A 14577-nucleotide genomic window follows, 5' to 3' on the forward strand; every position below is an offset into this window, starting at 1 on the left:
CTTATTGAACAAGTTGATTTTGCTAGATTTTATGTTTTTAAAATGTATTCTATTGAATTAATATACTTTTTAGCAATTCACAGTTAAAAATAATTTCTAGACTAATTAACAGAAGTTGTAGATAAGGAGAAAATGTGTTTTCATCAAACTGAAACGGTGCATTACCACATATGGAGCCCTTTCTTGAGAGCTTGCCTTTCTCCATAGCTTGGCAATCTGTTTGACTCTTGTAGTCCAGTCTGAGAACATGGAGAAGAGAAAGGAAACAGATGCATTAATTAGTACTGGAGGTATTACTGATACATTATGGAAGACAGAAGGAAAAGGGTGGACATGATCGAAACATTTATTTATTTATTACTTATTATTTATTTATTACTTAGATTTGTATGCCGCCCCCTCTCCGAAGACTCGGGGCGGCTCACAACACGTGGAAACAAATCATAAAATAATCTGACAATTTAAAATATTAAAGATTTAAAAAAGGACCCCCATATACTAACAGACATACACACAAGCATACCATACATAAATTAGACATGCCCAGGGGAAGATGTTTCAGTTCCCCCATGCCTGACGGCAAAGGTGGGTTTTAAGGAGTTTTACGGAAGGCAGGAAGAGTAGGGGCAGTTCTAATCTCCGGGGGGGAGTTGGTTCCAGAGGGCCGGTGCCGCCACAGAGAAGGCTCTTCCCCTGGGGCCCGCCAACCGACATTGTTTAGTTGACGGGACCCGGAGAAGGCCCACTCTGTGGGACCTAATTGGTCGCTGGGATTCGTGCGGCAGGAGGCGGTCTCGGAGATATTCTGGTCCAATGCCATGAAGGGCTTTAAAGGTCATAACCAACACTTTGAATTGTGACCGGGAAAACTGATCGGCACCCAATGCAGACTGCGGAGTGATGGTGAAACATGGGCATACCTAGGTAAGCCCATGACTGCTCTCGCAGCTGCATTCTGCACGATCTGAAGTTTCCGAACACTTTTCAAAGGTAGCCCCATGTAGAGAGCATTACAGTAGTCGAACCTCGAGGTGATGAGGGCATGAGTGACTGTGAGCAATGAGTCTCGGTCCCAGATAGGGCCGCAACTGGTGCACCAGGCGAACCTGGGCAAACGCCCCCCCTCGCCACAGCTGAGAGATGTTTTTTCTAATGTGAGCTGTGGATCGAGGAGGACGCCCAAGTTGCGGACCCTCCTCTGAGGGGGGTCAATAATTCCCCCCCCCCAGGGTGATGGACGGACAGATGGAGTTGTCCTTGGGAGGCAAAAACCCACAGCCACTCCGTCTTATCCGGGTTGAGCTTGAGTCTGTTGACACCCATCCAGGCCCCCAACAGCCTCCAGGCACCGGCACATCACTTCCACCGCTTCGTTGACTGGGCATGGGGTGGAGATGTAAAGCTGGGTATCATCCGCATATTGATGATTTAAATATGTTAAAGGGTTAAATAGGGTTCAGGAGGGAAGTGTTTTTTAACAGGAAAGTGAACACAAGAACAAGGGGACACAATCTGAAGTTAGTTGGGGGAAAGTTCAAAGGCAACATGAGAAAATATTATTTTACTGAAAGAGTAGTAGATCCTTGGAACAAACTTCCAGCAGACGTGGTTGGTAAATCCACAGTAACCGAATTTAAACATGCCTGGGATAAACATATATCCATTGTAAGATAAAATACAGGAAATAGTATAAGGGCAGATTAGATGGACCATGAGGTCTTTTTCTGCCGTCAGTCTTCTATGTTTCTATTATCCAATTTTTAGAATATGTTTAAAAAATTAGAATACCCCTGAAACAAAATGGACACCCAAGAGCTCTGCAAAAAGTAAGTTTATCTTGATAACGTACCTGGAAACTCTTCTTTTAGGTTTGGAAAATTGATATTTGTGTATAAAACAGGTGCTACTGTTGCCATTTCACCAAGTGCTTCCTCTTTTTCCCATTTCAGAGTGCTCCTCTGTGCATTAGACATGGTATCATTTTCTCCTTCCAAGGGTGTTGCAGTTGCAACCCAAGGATTGGTGGGATCATTAATCACCGCATTAAATACTGTGCTTTTATCTCTAAAACCACAACACAAAAACAAAGCACAGGTGTCAGATTTTAGATTCATAACTACAATGTCCTAAACCCAAATTTGCTAACATTATTAGCACCCCTATGTTCTGGTGTCAGTAAGAACAATGAGGACAATCTTTTAACTTAATTCTTGCTAGCTAAGATTTTTTTTAAATCATAGTTTTACCTTGACATTATTATTTTTATAAATAGTTCAGGGCAGTGAATGTAATGCCCCTTCACGCTCCTATGGTATTTTCCTTATAATACCCAGCATGTGAAGTAGATTGGATTACAGAAAGAAACTAGCCCAAAATCACACATTTGGCTTTCATGCCTAAGGCTGTATCAGTTGCTTTTTTAAAAAAATACTCAAACTTTAAAATTTACTAACCTAGTATCGGCATAGGATGGCTGTGTTATAGTAGAGAAAGTTCCTAATCCACCTCCAGGCACTAAGGGTGTATGAGAGAGGTGAGGAGTTTGTCCAATCAGGCCATTCATAAGTGGAATTCTTGAAAATGCATTCTCCCCTTGGAAGTGGAAAAATAAAATTAATAACAACCAGTTCAAGACCATTTCGTTGCTACCAGGAGAACACAACTTAAGATATAACTAGCATTTAGCTATCTTCGTGATTTAGAATGTTTTACATCCATTAGGATAATAAATCTCTGCTTCTTGGTTTCATAGAATTAAAAGCTCCTGAAGGAACTACTACCTAAAGCCACAGTATCAATACAGAGTTTCAGTTTTATTGTGAAAGTTTGCAAAGATACACAGTGATACCTCGGTTTTCGATCGCTTCTCAGTTCGAACAAATCGGTATTCGACCAGTAAATTCAAGAAACTTTTGCCCTGAAATCCGAACAAATATTTGGAACTCGAACACTCAAGAGAGCTGAAGACAGAAGCCGGCAAGCTACACAGAGAGAGAGAGAGAGATCCAGGGACAGAAGCGGGGTGAGCGAGAGAACTGAAGACAGAAGTCGGCAAGCTACAGAGAGAGAGAGAGACGGGGATAGAAGCGGGCGAGTGAGAAAACTGAAGCCGGAAGCCGGCAAGCTACAGAGAGAGAGAGAGACGGTGATAGAAGCGGGCGAGCGAGAGAACTGAAGCCGGAAGCTGGCAAGCTACAGAGAGAGAGAGAGACGGGGATAGAAGTAGGCGAGCGAGAGAACTGAAGCCGGAAGCCGGCAAACTACAGAGAGAGAGAGAGACGGGGATAGAAGCGGGCGAGCGAGAGAACTGAAGCCGGAAGTTGGCAAGCTACAGAGAGAGAGAGAGAGATGGGGATAGAAGCGGGCGAGCGAGAGAACTGAAGCCGGAAGTTGGCAAGCTACAGAGAGAGAGAGAGAGAGATGGGGATAGAAGCGGGCGAGCGAGAGAACTGAAGCCGGAAGCTGGCAAGCTACAGAGAGAGAGAGAGACGGGGATAGAAGCGGGCGAGTGAGAAAACTGAAGCCGGAAGCCGGCAAGCTACAGAGAGAGAGAGAGAGAGATGGGGACAGAAGCAGGCAAGCTAGAGGGAGAGACAACCGAGGAGGGGAATTTATCTTAAATTGTTTTGGTTCTCAACCAAATCGGTTCTCGACCACACTTCCAGAACGAATTGTGGTCGAGAACCGAGGTACCACTGTATTCAGGGCCTGTGTTAATCATATTATTCAGAGTGTAAGACACACCCTTTTCCCTCCTAAAAGAGGGTGGAAATATTGGCGTATCTTATACACAGAATACATCCATTTTTGCTGTCCTGAAGCCCTGCCTCTGGACCCCATATTTGCAAAAAATGGGTCAATTTTTCGTAAAGCTGGGGTGGACAGAGGGTCTGGGAAACCTGCAGAGAGCTCCTGGGAACTGGGGGAAGGCAAAAATGCGACCCATTTTTCACAAAACCGAGATCATTTTTGCCATCCCCCAGCACCCAGGAATTCTTTCCAGGCTTCCCAAGCCCTTTGCCCACCAAAAATGGGTGAAAAATGACCAATTTTTCGCAGAAACAGGAGCATTTTTGCCATCCCCCAGCACCCAGGAGCTTCCTGCAGGTTTCCCCCGACCCTTTACCAACCCCACTTTTGCGAAAAAAATTTCCCATTTTTTGCAAAAATTGGTGTGGTTTTGTTTTCTAATTACCCCATCTAGCATGACTGGAGGAGGAATTCGGGGAGTTGAAGTACACTAATTTTAAACCTGTCAAATTTGAAGTTTGTAAAAAGAAGGCATGTTTGTAAAAATATTCTGCTACAATGGTATTTTATTAAATAATATATTACTACACCATTTGGTTCAGAATATTTTTTTCATTGTTTTCCACCTCTAAAATTTAGGTGCATCTTATTATTATTATTTATTATTATTAGATTTGTATGCATTAGATTTGATTATTAGATTTGTATGCATTAGATTTGTATTAGATTTGTATGCAGCCCCTCTCCAAAAACTCTTATCCACAAAAAATATGGTATCTTTAATAAAATACTCTTTGTAAAGATAACTTATAGTATATGAAAGTACAATTGTGAGATTGATTTACAGTACATAAATGTTTCAATTAATTAATTAATTAATTAATTGAATTTGTATGCCGCCCCTCTCCGTAGACTCGGGGCGGCTCACAACAGTAATAGAAAAAACAATGTAGAATACAAATCTAATAATTAAAAACTAAAAACCTATAATTTAAAAAAAGCATGCAAACAACATACCATACATAAACAATATAGGCCTGGGGAAGTTATATCAGTTCCCCCATGCCTGACGCCAGAGGTGGGTTTTAAGGAGTTTACGAAAGGCAAGGAGGTTGGGGGCAGTTCTAATTTCAGTAATGAATGAAATAACAAATACAAAAATGAATTAAGGGTCCTTACATCCCTGCTCAAGAGGTCACAATCTCTTTTATGAATTATACTCAGCAATTAAGGTACATTAAAAATACTTTAAAAAAACCCCTTATTATATAGATTACCTTCTATTTAAGACCACAATAGGGATGGGAACCTCTGTTGCTAAGCAAGGCAGTCATTGACTTATTCTCAATTTTACAATCTTGCCATGGTCATTAAGCAAACCACTATACTCACTAAGTGGTGGTTAAATGAATTTGGCTTCCTCCATTGACTTTGCTTCTAGGAAGCCAGTGGACAAGGATGCAAATAGTGATCACATAACCCCAAGACAATGCCCCTGCCTGAAATCTATGCCCACCCCAAATTTTGATCAAGTAACTACAAGAGCACTGTTGCAAATGTGAGGACTGTCCCTCAGTCAATTTTTGTGATGAAACTACAGGCGAGGGGGACTTTTAGAGGAATAAAAACAACTTCCAGCTTGCAGTTGTCTCCTTACTCAGGGAAGGAAATGTCTGAGGTCTAGATCTGCTGTTTCCCCTGAAGAAACAACAAGAATCTTGCTACTGGCAAGATTGTAACTTCAAATGATCACTGAACGAATATTTTTAAAATTGAGGACTTCATCTATGACCATGTACAAGGCACTGGCTAGTCTTGAACTGCTCTCAATTACCATGTTGTAAATTAATAAAAAGCAAACCTTGATTGTGCAAGTGCATTAACTGTGGTGGAGGTGGTGGTGGAGGCTGTGGCAAAGGGGTTGACTGATTGGCTGCAGGACTCAGTACAGCAGTAAACAAGTCTTCCACATCCTTTCCTCCCAGTTCTATAAAATAAGAGGGGGCGTTAGAGCAGCAGCATGTATATAAAACGAATGTGTGTGAAATAAACTTCACAAAAAGATATTAAAAATAGGTCACATACCTGGAATCTTATATAATTTACCAAGAATTGCACCTGCACAAAGTAAAAGCAATGAATATTATCAATCACCACTCACTGCATTTAGATAATTGCAACACAGTAATTTCAAGAACTACAGTACTAGCATAAGATCGAACATATATGGTAATACAGTATATCAAAAGAACAAGCTGGCTTGGAAGACAAGGACGCAATATAACCATTTACCATCTGTGACCATCTTGTCTAATTCTGGGCTCAAGATCCCATCTAACTGTTCTTCGCTCAGTGGCCGGGTACTGTGGCCGACGTTCTGCAGAGGCAGCGAGGTGGAGGGATCATCAGAGATAGGCCCAATGTCTAGTCCAGCTGAAGGAAAGAAACATATAATTTTGATTAACATTAATTGGCTTAAATGGTGGAGAAAAATTCTATAGTGCATACAACTAAATGTAATAAACAGTATTCATTTCCATTTGAAGAAATCCACATTTTCATTTTAGAAAATATTTTGAATATAATGAACAGGAAAAGTCATACCAGCACCAGAAAAACAAACCCAATTATATACTTTTGGGGGGGGGGGGGGGAGAGAGGATATCTGTGAAATGGCAAACTTTCAAGTTTTCAAACAATGACATACTACTAATGTTTGCCCCCACCCCTCTCTTTCATAACCATTTCATCAAAAAATTCAACTTCAGCAAGAGTGGTCAATGACTGGAAAACATTAGTTGACTCTGTAGTTTTTTCCCCAAAGCCCTGTAACTTTAACCTTAAACTTTCTACCATTGACCTCACCACTTCCTAAGAGGTCTGTAAGGGGCATGCATAAATGGGCATGCATAAGCACATCAGCCTGCCTACCGCCCCTGTCCTAAAGTTCCCATATTCATAAAATATCATATACAGTGTTCCCTTGATTTTTGCAGGGGATGTGTTCCGAGACCGCCCGTGAAAGTCGAATTTCTGCGAAGTAGAGATGCGGAAGTAAATACACTATTTTTGGCTATGAACAGCATCACAAGCATTCCCTTAACACTTTAACCCACTAAAGTGCAATTTCCCATTCCCTTAGCAACCATTTAGATCATTACTCACCATGTTTTTTTCTTAAAGTTGATTAATTTTTTTTTATTAAAGGCAGATGAAAGTTTGGCAATGACATATGACGTCATCGGGCAGGAAAAATCGTGGTATAGGAAAAAAACCCCGCAAAGTATTTTTTAATTAATATTTTTGAAAAACTGTGGTATAGACTTTTTGCAAAGTTCGAACCCGCTAAAATCAAGGGAACACTGTACTCTAAACCAGTGTTTTTCAACCAGTGTGCTGTGAGACATGGTCAGATGTGCCGCGAAGCTCAGAGAGAGAAAGAAAGAAAGAAAGAAAGAGAGAAAGAAAGAGGAAAAAAAGCAAGAGAGAGAGAAAGAAAGCAAGAGAGAGAAAGAGAGAGAAAGAGAACAAGAGAGAGAGAAAGAAAGAGAGAAAGAAAACAAGAGAAAGAGAGGGAGGGAAGGAGAGAGAGAGAAAGACATAGGGGGGAGGGAGGGAGAAAGAGCAAAAAAGAGAGGAAGGAAGGAAGAGAAAGAAATAGGGATGGAGAGAGAAAGAAACAGGGAGGGAGAGAAAGAGGGAGAGAGAAATAGAGCGAAAGGGAGGGAGAGAATTTTTTTGTCCAAACTTTTTTTACCCCCCCCCCCCCCGCTTTGCTCACTGTGCCCCAGGGTTTCGTGAATTTAAAAAATGTGCCGTGGCTCAAAAAAGGTTGAAAATCACTGCTCTAAACCATGCTTAAACTTCTTATATATTCATATTAATTTTTATACTTTGTCTGTAATCTTACACATACTTGACAAAACAACAACTGAAACATATCAGCTATTTTGTAAATGTTCAGTTAACCTAATAAAAGCATCATCTCCATGTGGCTTTGAATAACAAAGCGCACATCAAAATCTTGACAATAAAACTACTGTAATATTTGGCACATATAAAAAGTAGATAAGGTTATTTTATGTTTAACAAACGATTTTTTTTTCAAATAAATGAAACAACAAATGGAAAAAATTCAGCAAGCGGCCATTTTGTGCAGTATTGAGCTCTCCCCTTCAAGCTCACCTCGGTCCCAAGGTATTTCAGCAGGGTGGGGTGGGGTGGCAGTATCGATTGCTGACTGTGCGCCAAAAGCATTCTGGGAGCTATCAGAGTCCTCAAAATGGCCACCAAGAAATTGCTGAGGACTCAAAATGGTGAGGAGCCGCTCCAAGTCTTTGGAGAGGGGCGGCACACAAATCGAATAAATAATAATAATAATAATAATAATAATAATAATAAATTCTCCAAAGGAAGACAAGTCTAGAAAGGCTTTGAGGGCTCCAGTTACACTAAGCTTGGCAGGCTGCAGTGGCACTGAAAGTTGCTGCTGGATGCATCCAGTTGCTGCTGGATGTGGTTCCGTAGATTTTTTTTTAAAAAAAAATTCCTTCTTTTAGAGAATGGAATGGCTGAATTAGAAAGATTAAATCTGATTCCAGGAGTCTAGGAATGGATTCTTTCATTAGAGCAATCTGCAATCTGACTTCAGAATCTGGTCATGTGCAGAGAGGCAAAGAGTGGCTGAAAAATCTAGATTCAGTAATTAGGCAGATCAGATTGTAGCAACTCTTTCCTGGACTATTTTGCAACATCACCGGAGAACTGTCATGATCAATGGCTTATCAACTACATTTTGGTGAAAGAAAACTTAGCAATTCAAAGTGTTGGTTATGACCTATAAAGCCCTTCATGGCATCAGACCAGAGTATCTCCGGGACCGCCTTCTGGCGCACGAATCCCAGTGACCGGTTAGGTCCCACAGAGTTGGCCTTCTCCGGGTCCCATCGACTAAGCAATGTCGTTTGGTGGGACCCAGGAGAAGAGCCTTCTCTGTGGTGGCCCCAACCCTCAGGAACCAGCTCCCCCCAGATATCAGAGTTGCCCCCACCCTCCTTGCCTTTCGCAAGCTCCTTAAAACCCACCTCTGTCGTCAGGCATGGGGGAACTGAAATTTCACTTCCCCCTAGGCTTATAGAATTTATACATGGTATGCTTGTACGTATGAGTGGTTCTTTAAATTGGGGATTTTAAGATTATTTTTAATATTAGATTTGTTTTCATTGTCTTTTCATTGTTGTTAGCCGCCCCAAGTCTTCGGAGAGGGGCGGCATACAAATCTAATAAATAAATAAATAAATATTACCCATATCCCAAGTTTGGCTTACTACATTAATTTGCTGTTTAGGGAAAACTTTCCTTCAGCTTGGCCTGTTGTCTAATAAAATTACTAATTGATGACGTTCATCCATCGTGTTTGAAGGGGACCTTGACATCTAATGGGTTGTCGGCTGTACGCAATGCGTCCGCAGGTGGCTGGTAAGGCCTATATGGGCACGAAATGTTTTGCTACATGTTGGGCAAACGTGTGTGGGCACCATTGTCGCAGCATTTGTAGCTCTAGCTTTGCGGAGTGCTCGCTTCTCTTCTGCTAGGAATGTTCTTCTGGCCTCAGATGTCTGGCAGCCTTGGTGGATCAGCATGCGCCATGTTGGTCGATCTTGTGCTGGGTTTTCCCAGGAGGTGGTGTCGATATCAAGCGACTTGAAGGAGGCTTTCACTTTGTATCTCTTCCTTTGTCCCCCATGCAATTGCTTTCCTCTAGACAACTCACCACAGAGGAGCTCTCTAGGGTTGCAATGGTCTGGCAGCCTAGCAACATGGCCTGTCCAGCGGTGTCTGGGCTCTCATCAGCAGGGTGGGAATTGATGGCAGGCCTACTTTGGAGAGGACCTCAGTGTCTTACACCTTAACCTGCCACCAGATATTCAGAATTCTATGGAAGCAGGTCATGTGGAAGTGGTTCAATTTCCTAGCATGTCTCCTGTATGCAGTCCAAGTCTCACTGACATACAACATGATTGTTAGCACAACTGCTTGGTAGATTTTGAGCTTTGTAGCAAGGCTTATTCCTCAGCGAAAATTGCTAATTATTTCCAATACCAAATCACATGCTGGTTTAAACTGCTCCTGATTGTTGCTTATTGTGTATTTCATTCTGATTTTTCTCCTATTGCCAAATTGTCCTTCCTTCCCTTTGCAGACTGCTGTTTTATATTAGAATCTTTCTGGCATCATTTGTTTTGTAACTGACCTAATCCGGGTCTCTTTAAGTCTATGTGGCAACTATCTGTTTACTTTCTCCCATTTAATTGGCAACCAAAGCAGGCTTCTTTCTGTAAGCATTGGCACCAAGTGGTACTCTCTTTTTTGTTAAACTGCCGAGTCAATGCTGGCAAATTGAAATTCCGTATGGTTCACTGTTTGAAATCATTTGGCTGAATTTTATTCAGTTGTTCTGGCAGATATTTTATTTTATTTTACTTACTGTATGTGCTGCCTATTTCACTGACTATAGGATTAAATTAGTTGGCTGTTTAACCAATTGCTTCAAACTATTTTGATTTGTTTTATGAAATATATAAATCAGCACTATATTTTAGTTTGTGCTTGATACATCTGTTTTGTAGCACTCTGTTGACAGATAAATATTAGAAGTAGTGGTAGTGGAAAATTATTTCTCTGTGCAGAACATTTTTATTAGTTAAGTTAATAGAATTCTGGTGTGTGTTTATAAGTGTGTGTGTATGTGTGCGTGTGTGTATAAAGAGAGAAAACATGTAATTTATTTCTTATTATTTCTTATTTATTGGATTTATATGCCAGTGTTGAAAAAGAAGTAGGTGGGAAACAGAGCCTATTGTTTTTATAGGATTGAAAGAAGACAAGCTAGCCTATGAAGAAAGCACATTGTGTACATTTCTAATCTCATAAACTAGGCTGAAGCTTAAGAATTATATGTAGGAAGGTCTTGCTATATAATAAAACCCGGTCTTAACCAGAATGTACTGATATGATAGTTATTCTAGAGACTATCTCTAGAAACTAAGACCATAAAAGGTGATTTGTAAATAAGGGCAAGGAGTTACAGTAGTGGGAGATGTAATCAGGGGCTGATAATGTGTTCACTTTGAACACATCAGATAGGTGTGACGGCAGGGTGATGGCATGAGTACTAAGCCAATGAGGAAAAAGTGGAAGGTAAATTTGTAAGGGCAATAGAAAATATAAGGCAAACATATTGATGATTTAGGGTATGTCTGTACCTGCATTTGTGTTGGGGCACCCTCTTTGTAAAGCAGTAAATAAAATTAGCATTGATTTCTCTAGGAAACTTTGGCTGACGATGGTTTATTTCAAAAGTAGACAATGAATCCCACAACTACAACATTAATTAGGTAAATGCAGGTAGTCCTCAATTTACAATCGGTTACTTAGCAACAATTCAAAATTACGCCAGACCCAACTCAAAAGGTATTTATGACCTAAAACCTTGATGAAAATTCTCAATCAGCCAGGTAAAGTTGATTCATCAGGGTGTGCAGGGGGAAAGCATTTTGAAATTCCCTGACATTTCCCTGTAACTTACAATCTTACATTAGAGAAACATCTTTCAGCTGTGGCGAGGGGGACGTTTGCCCAGGTTCGCCTTGTGCACCAGTTGCGACGCTACTTGGACCGGGAGTCACTGCTCACTGCTCACTGCCCTCATCACCTCGAGGCTTGACTACTGTAACACTCTCTATATGGGGCTACCTTTGAAAAATGTTCAGAAACTTCAGATCGTGCAGAATGCAGCTGCAAGAGCAATCATGGGCTTTCCCAAATATGCCCATGTTACACCAACACTCCGCAGTCTGCATTGGTTGCCGATCAGTTTCCGGTCACAATTCAAAGTGTTGGTTATGACCTATAAAGCCCTTCATGGCACCGGACCAGATTACCTCAGGGACCGCCTTCTGCTGCACGAATCCCAGCGACCAGTTAGGTCCCACAGAGTGGATCTTCTCTGGGTCCCGTCAACTAAGCAATGTCGCCTGGCGGGACCCAGGGGAAGAGCCTTCTCTGTGGCGGCCCCAGCCCTCTGGAACCAACTCCCCCCAGAGATTAGAACTGCCCCCACCCTCCTTGCCTTTCGTAAACAACTTAAAACCCACCTCTGCCACCAGGTATGGGGGAATTGAGATCCTCTTTCCCCCTAGGCCTTTACAATTCTATGCATGATATGTATGTATGTATGTTTGGTTTTTATATTAATTGATTTTTAATCATCAATACCAAATTACTATTGTACACTGTTTTATTGTCGCTGTTAGCCGCCCCGAGTCTCTGGAGAGGGGCGGCATACAAATCCAATAAATAAATAAATAAATAAATCTAATTAAAGCCTGGTTGTAGATGACATCATACCAAACGGCTAAGCCGTGGAGCAAGCAAGTTGTTGCCACAGTTATGCTCATTTTTGCTTGACTCTGCCAGGCAGCGTGATCCATTTTTTTACATGATTTCCCGCTGACTTTTAAACATTTTAACACAGTTTGTTTTCCCCCCTAATTTATTTCATTTTTTTTTCCACGAATTCCCTGATATTTCCCGAACTGCTGATTTCTCTGATAGTTCTCTGATTTCCCTGTTTTCCAGGTTTGTTGGACACCTTGTTCATTCATTCATTTGGATTTGTATGCCGCCCAACCCCAGGGGACTCTTGTATCATTGCAACTGCACTGAATTCTGTTGTTAGCTTGAGAGACTTTTCACTGCCCATCCAGGCGGCTTCTTCAGTCAGAACGAGGCAGTTAGGCAGTTGGAATGTACCAATTCCTGCCACGCTATTCTCAGGGGCTTATTCCCCAAAGTGCGTTGAAATGTCTCTCAAACAAACAACCAAAAATCAGCCCGGTTGCAATGTTTCACCCTTCAAACAACCCTCGACCATCTTCATCGGCATTTTGCGATGCACTTTTGGAGAAGAAACCCTTGAGGTTGTTGTTGCAGGATTTGGTACATTCCAACGACTAACTGCCTTGTTCCGACTGAGGAAGCTGCCTGGATGAGTAGTGAAAGGTCTCTTAGTCCAGTTGCAATGATTCAACCTGCAGATAACTTCAAACAACCTTCAGATATTTGCAGCCCAATTCTAAACTTTTGACAATCACCCGCCACCCATGGTCCTGTGACCATATTTTGGGTGTTCAGCAGCCAAGTCTGCCTTTATGGCTGTTTGTAGTGCTCTGTAATCATAGGACTGTGATTTGCAATATTTTTGCCTAATATCAGCAGTTACTGAAAAATAGCAAAAATAACGCAAACTAAGAGTTTACTTGATGAGACCTTCATTTAGCAACCATGGATTCACTTCACCGTTGTCCTGATTTATTTCACAATCACCACAAAGAAAAAAGAACGCAAAATTGGGTCAGTCACGACTCGAGGACCTGTTGTATAACCATAACAACCTGCAAACCTATTGGGTAGGTTTCATTACGGTTGTAAGTCAAGGACTATTTATATCCACTTAACTCTGAGCTCTGGGAAGGAAAGGGGGGAGAGAAAGAAACTCAAAATAACACTGATATGGTTGTCCTTATATAATTGAGAGCAGAGGGAAACTGGTTTTCAAAATTCAAATATAACCTGTAACAATGAAGTGTTTTTGTAGTTTGTGCAGCACATGTTTTCCTGACCTGACCTATCTCAAAGGACTGGCTTTTTATATCTAAAAATGGAACACTTACCAGAAATGAAAATACTGTACTGTGACATTTGAGAGCTCTTATAATACATTTAATTTTTTTTTCTAACAACTCTTTTCCAAATATATGAACCTTAGTCATTACCTTATTCTTATTTATATTTGCAATAACATTCCAAAGCTGAATTAAAAAACAGAAGTTTCTCCTCCCCCACCCATGCTTTATATTCACATTAGAGAAACATCTTTCAGCTGTGGCGAGGGGGGCGTTTGCCCAGGTTCACCTGGTGCACCAGTTGCGGCCCTATCTGGACCGGGACTCACTGCTCACAGTCACTCATGCCCTCATCACCTCGAGGTTCAACTACTGTAATGCTCTCTACATGGGGCTACCTTTGAAAAGTGTTCGGAAACTCCAGATCATGCAGAATGCAGCTGCAAGAGCAGTCATGGGCTTACCTAGGTATGCCCATGTTTCACCAACACTCCGGAGTCTGCATTGGTTGCCGATCAATTTCCAGTCACAATTCAAAGTGTTGGTTATGACCTTTAAAGCCCTTCATGGCACTGGACCAGAATATCTCTGAGACCGCCTGCTGCTGCACGAATCCCAGCGACCGATTAGGTCCCACAGAGTCGGCCTTCTCCGGGTCCCGTCAACTAAACAATGTCGGTTGGCGGGCCCCAGGGGAAGAGCCTCTGGAACCAACTCCCCCCAGAGATTAGAACTGCCCCTACTCTCCTTGCCTTTCGTAAACTCCTTAAGACCCACCTTTGTCGTCAGGCATGGGGGAACTGAGTCATCTCCCCCGGGCATATACAATTTATGAATGGTATGTCTGTATGTATTTTTGTTTAGAAAATGGAGTTTTTAAAATATTTTAAAACTGTAATTTAGATTTGTTGTAAATTGTTTCACTTTGTTGTGAGCCACCCCGAGTCTGCGGAGAGGGGCGGCATACAAATCTAAATAATAAATAAATAAATAAATATTCATTGATGTAAATGAAAAGTTCACTACTCTGAACAGAGACATGAAATGATTTAAGTAAGTTCAAGAAAAATGTATTACTTGATATTGTGAAATGCAGACATAGACAGACAATTTTGTAGTTATTCAGAATATTCTTTAAATT

At 41.4% G+C, this 14577-nt stretch overlaps 1 protein-coding gene across 18 annotated transcripts in view; it reads right to left on the reverse strand.

Annotated features, from left to right (window-relative positions):
• Positions 1–14577, reverse strand: part of KMT2C (lysine methyltransferase 2C) — a 197775-nt gene that overhangs the window by 41734 nt on the left and 141464 nt on the right. For all 18 annotated transcript variants that reach the window (XM_070767432.1, XM_070767443.1, XM_070767433.1 and 15 more), the window contains 6 exons: positions 6043–6183; positions 5836–5868; positions 5612–5737; positions 2454–2592; positions 1850–2064; positions 166–239 (listed from right to left, as the gene is read on the reverse strand). In XM_070767432.1, the coding sequence (XP_070623533.1) occupies positions 166–239; positions 1850–2064; positions 2454–2592; positions 5612–5737; positions 5836–5868; positions 6043–6183 (728 nt within the window). The remainder of the gene's footprint in view (positions 1–165; positions 240–1849; positions 2065–2453; positions 2593–5611; positions 5738–5835; positions 5869–6042; positions 6184–14577) is intronic.

This window comes from Erythrolamprus reginae, chromosome Z, assembly GCF_031021105.1.
Source record: "Erythrolamprus reginae isolate rEryReg1 chromosome Z, rEryReg1.hap1, whole genome shotgun sequence".
Taxonomy (NCBI): Eukaryota; Metazoa; Chordata; class Lepidosauria; order Squamata; family Dipsadidae; genus Erythrolamprus; species Erythrolamprus reginae.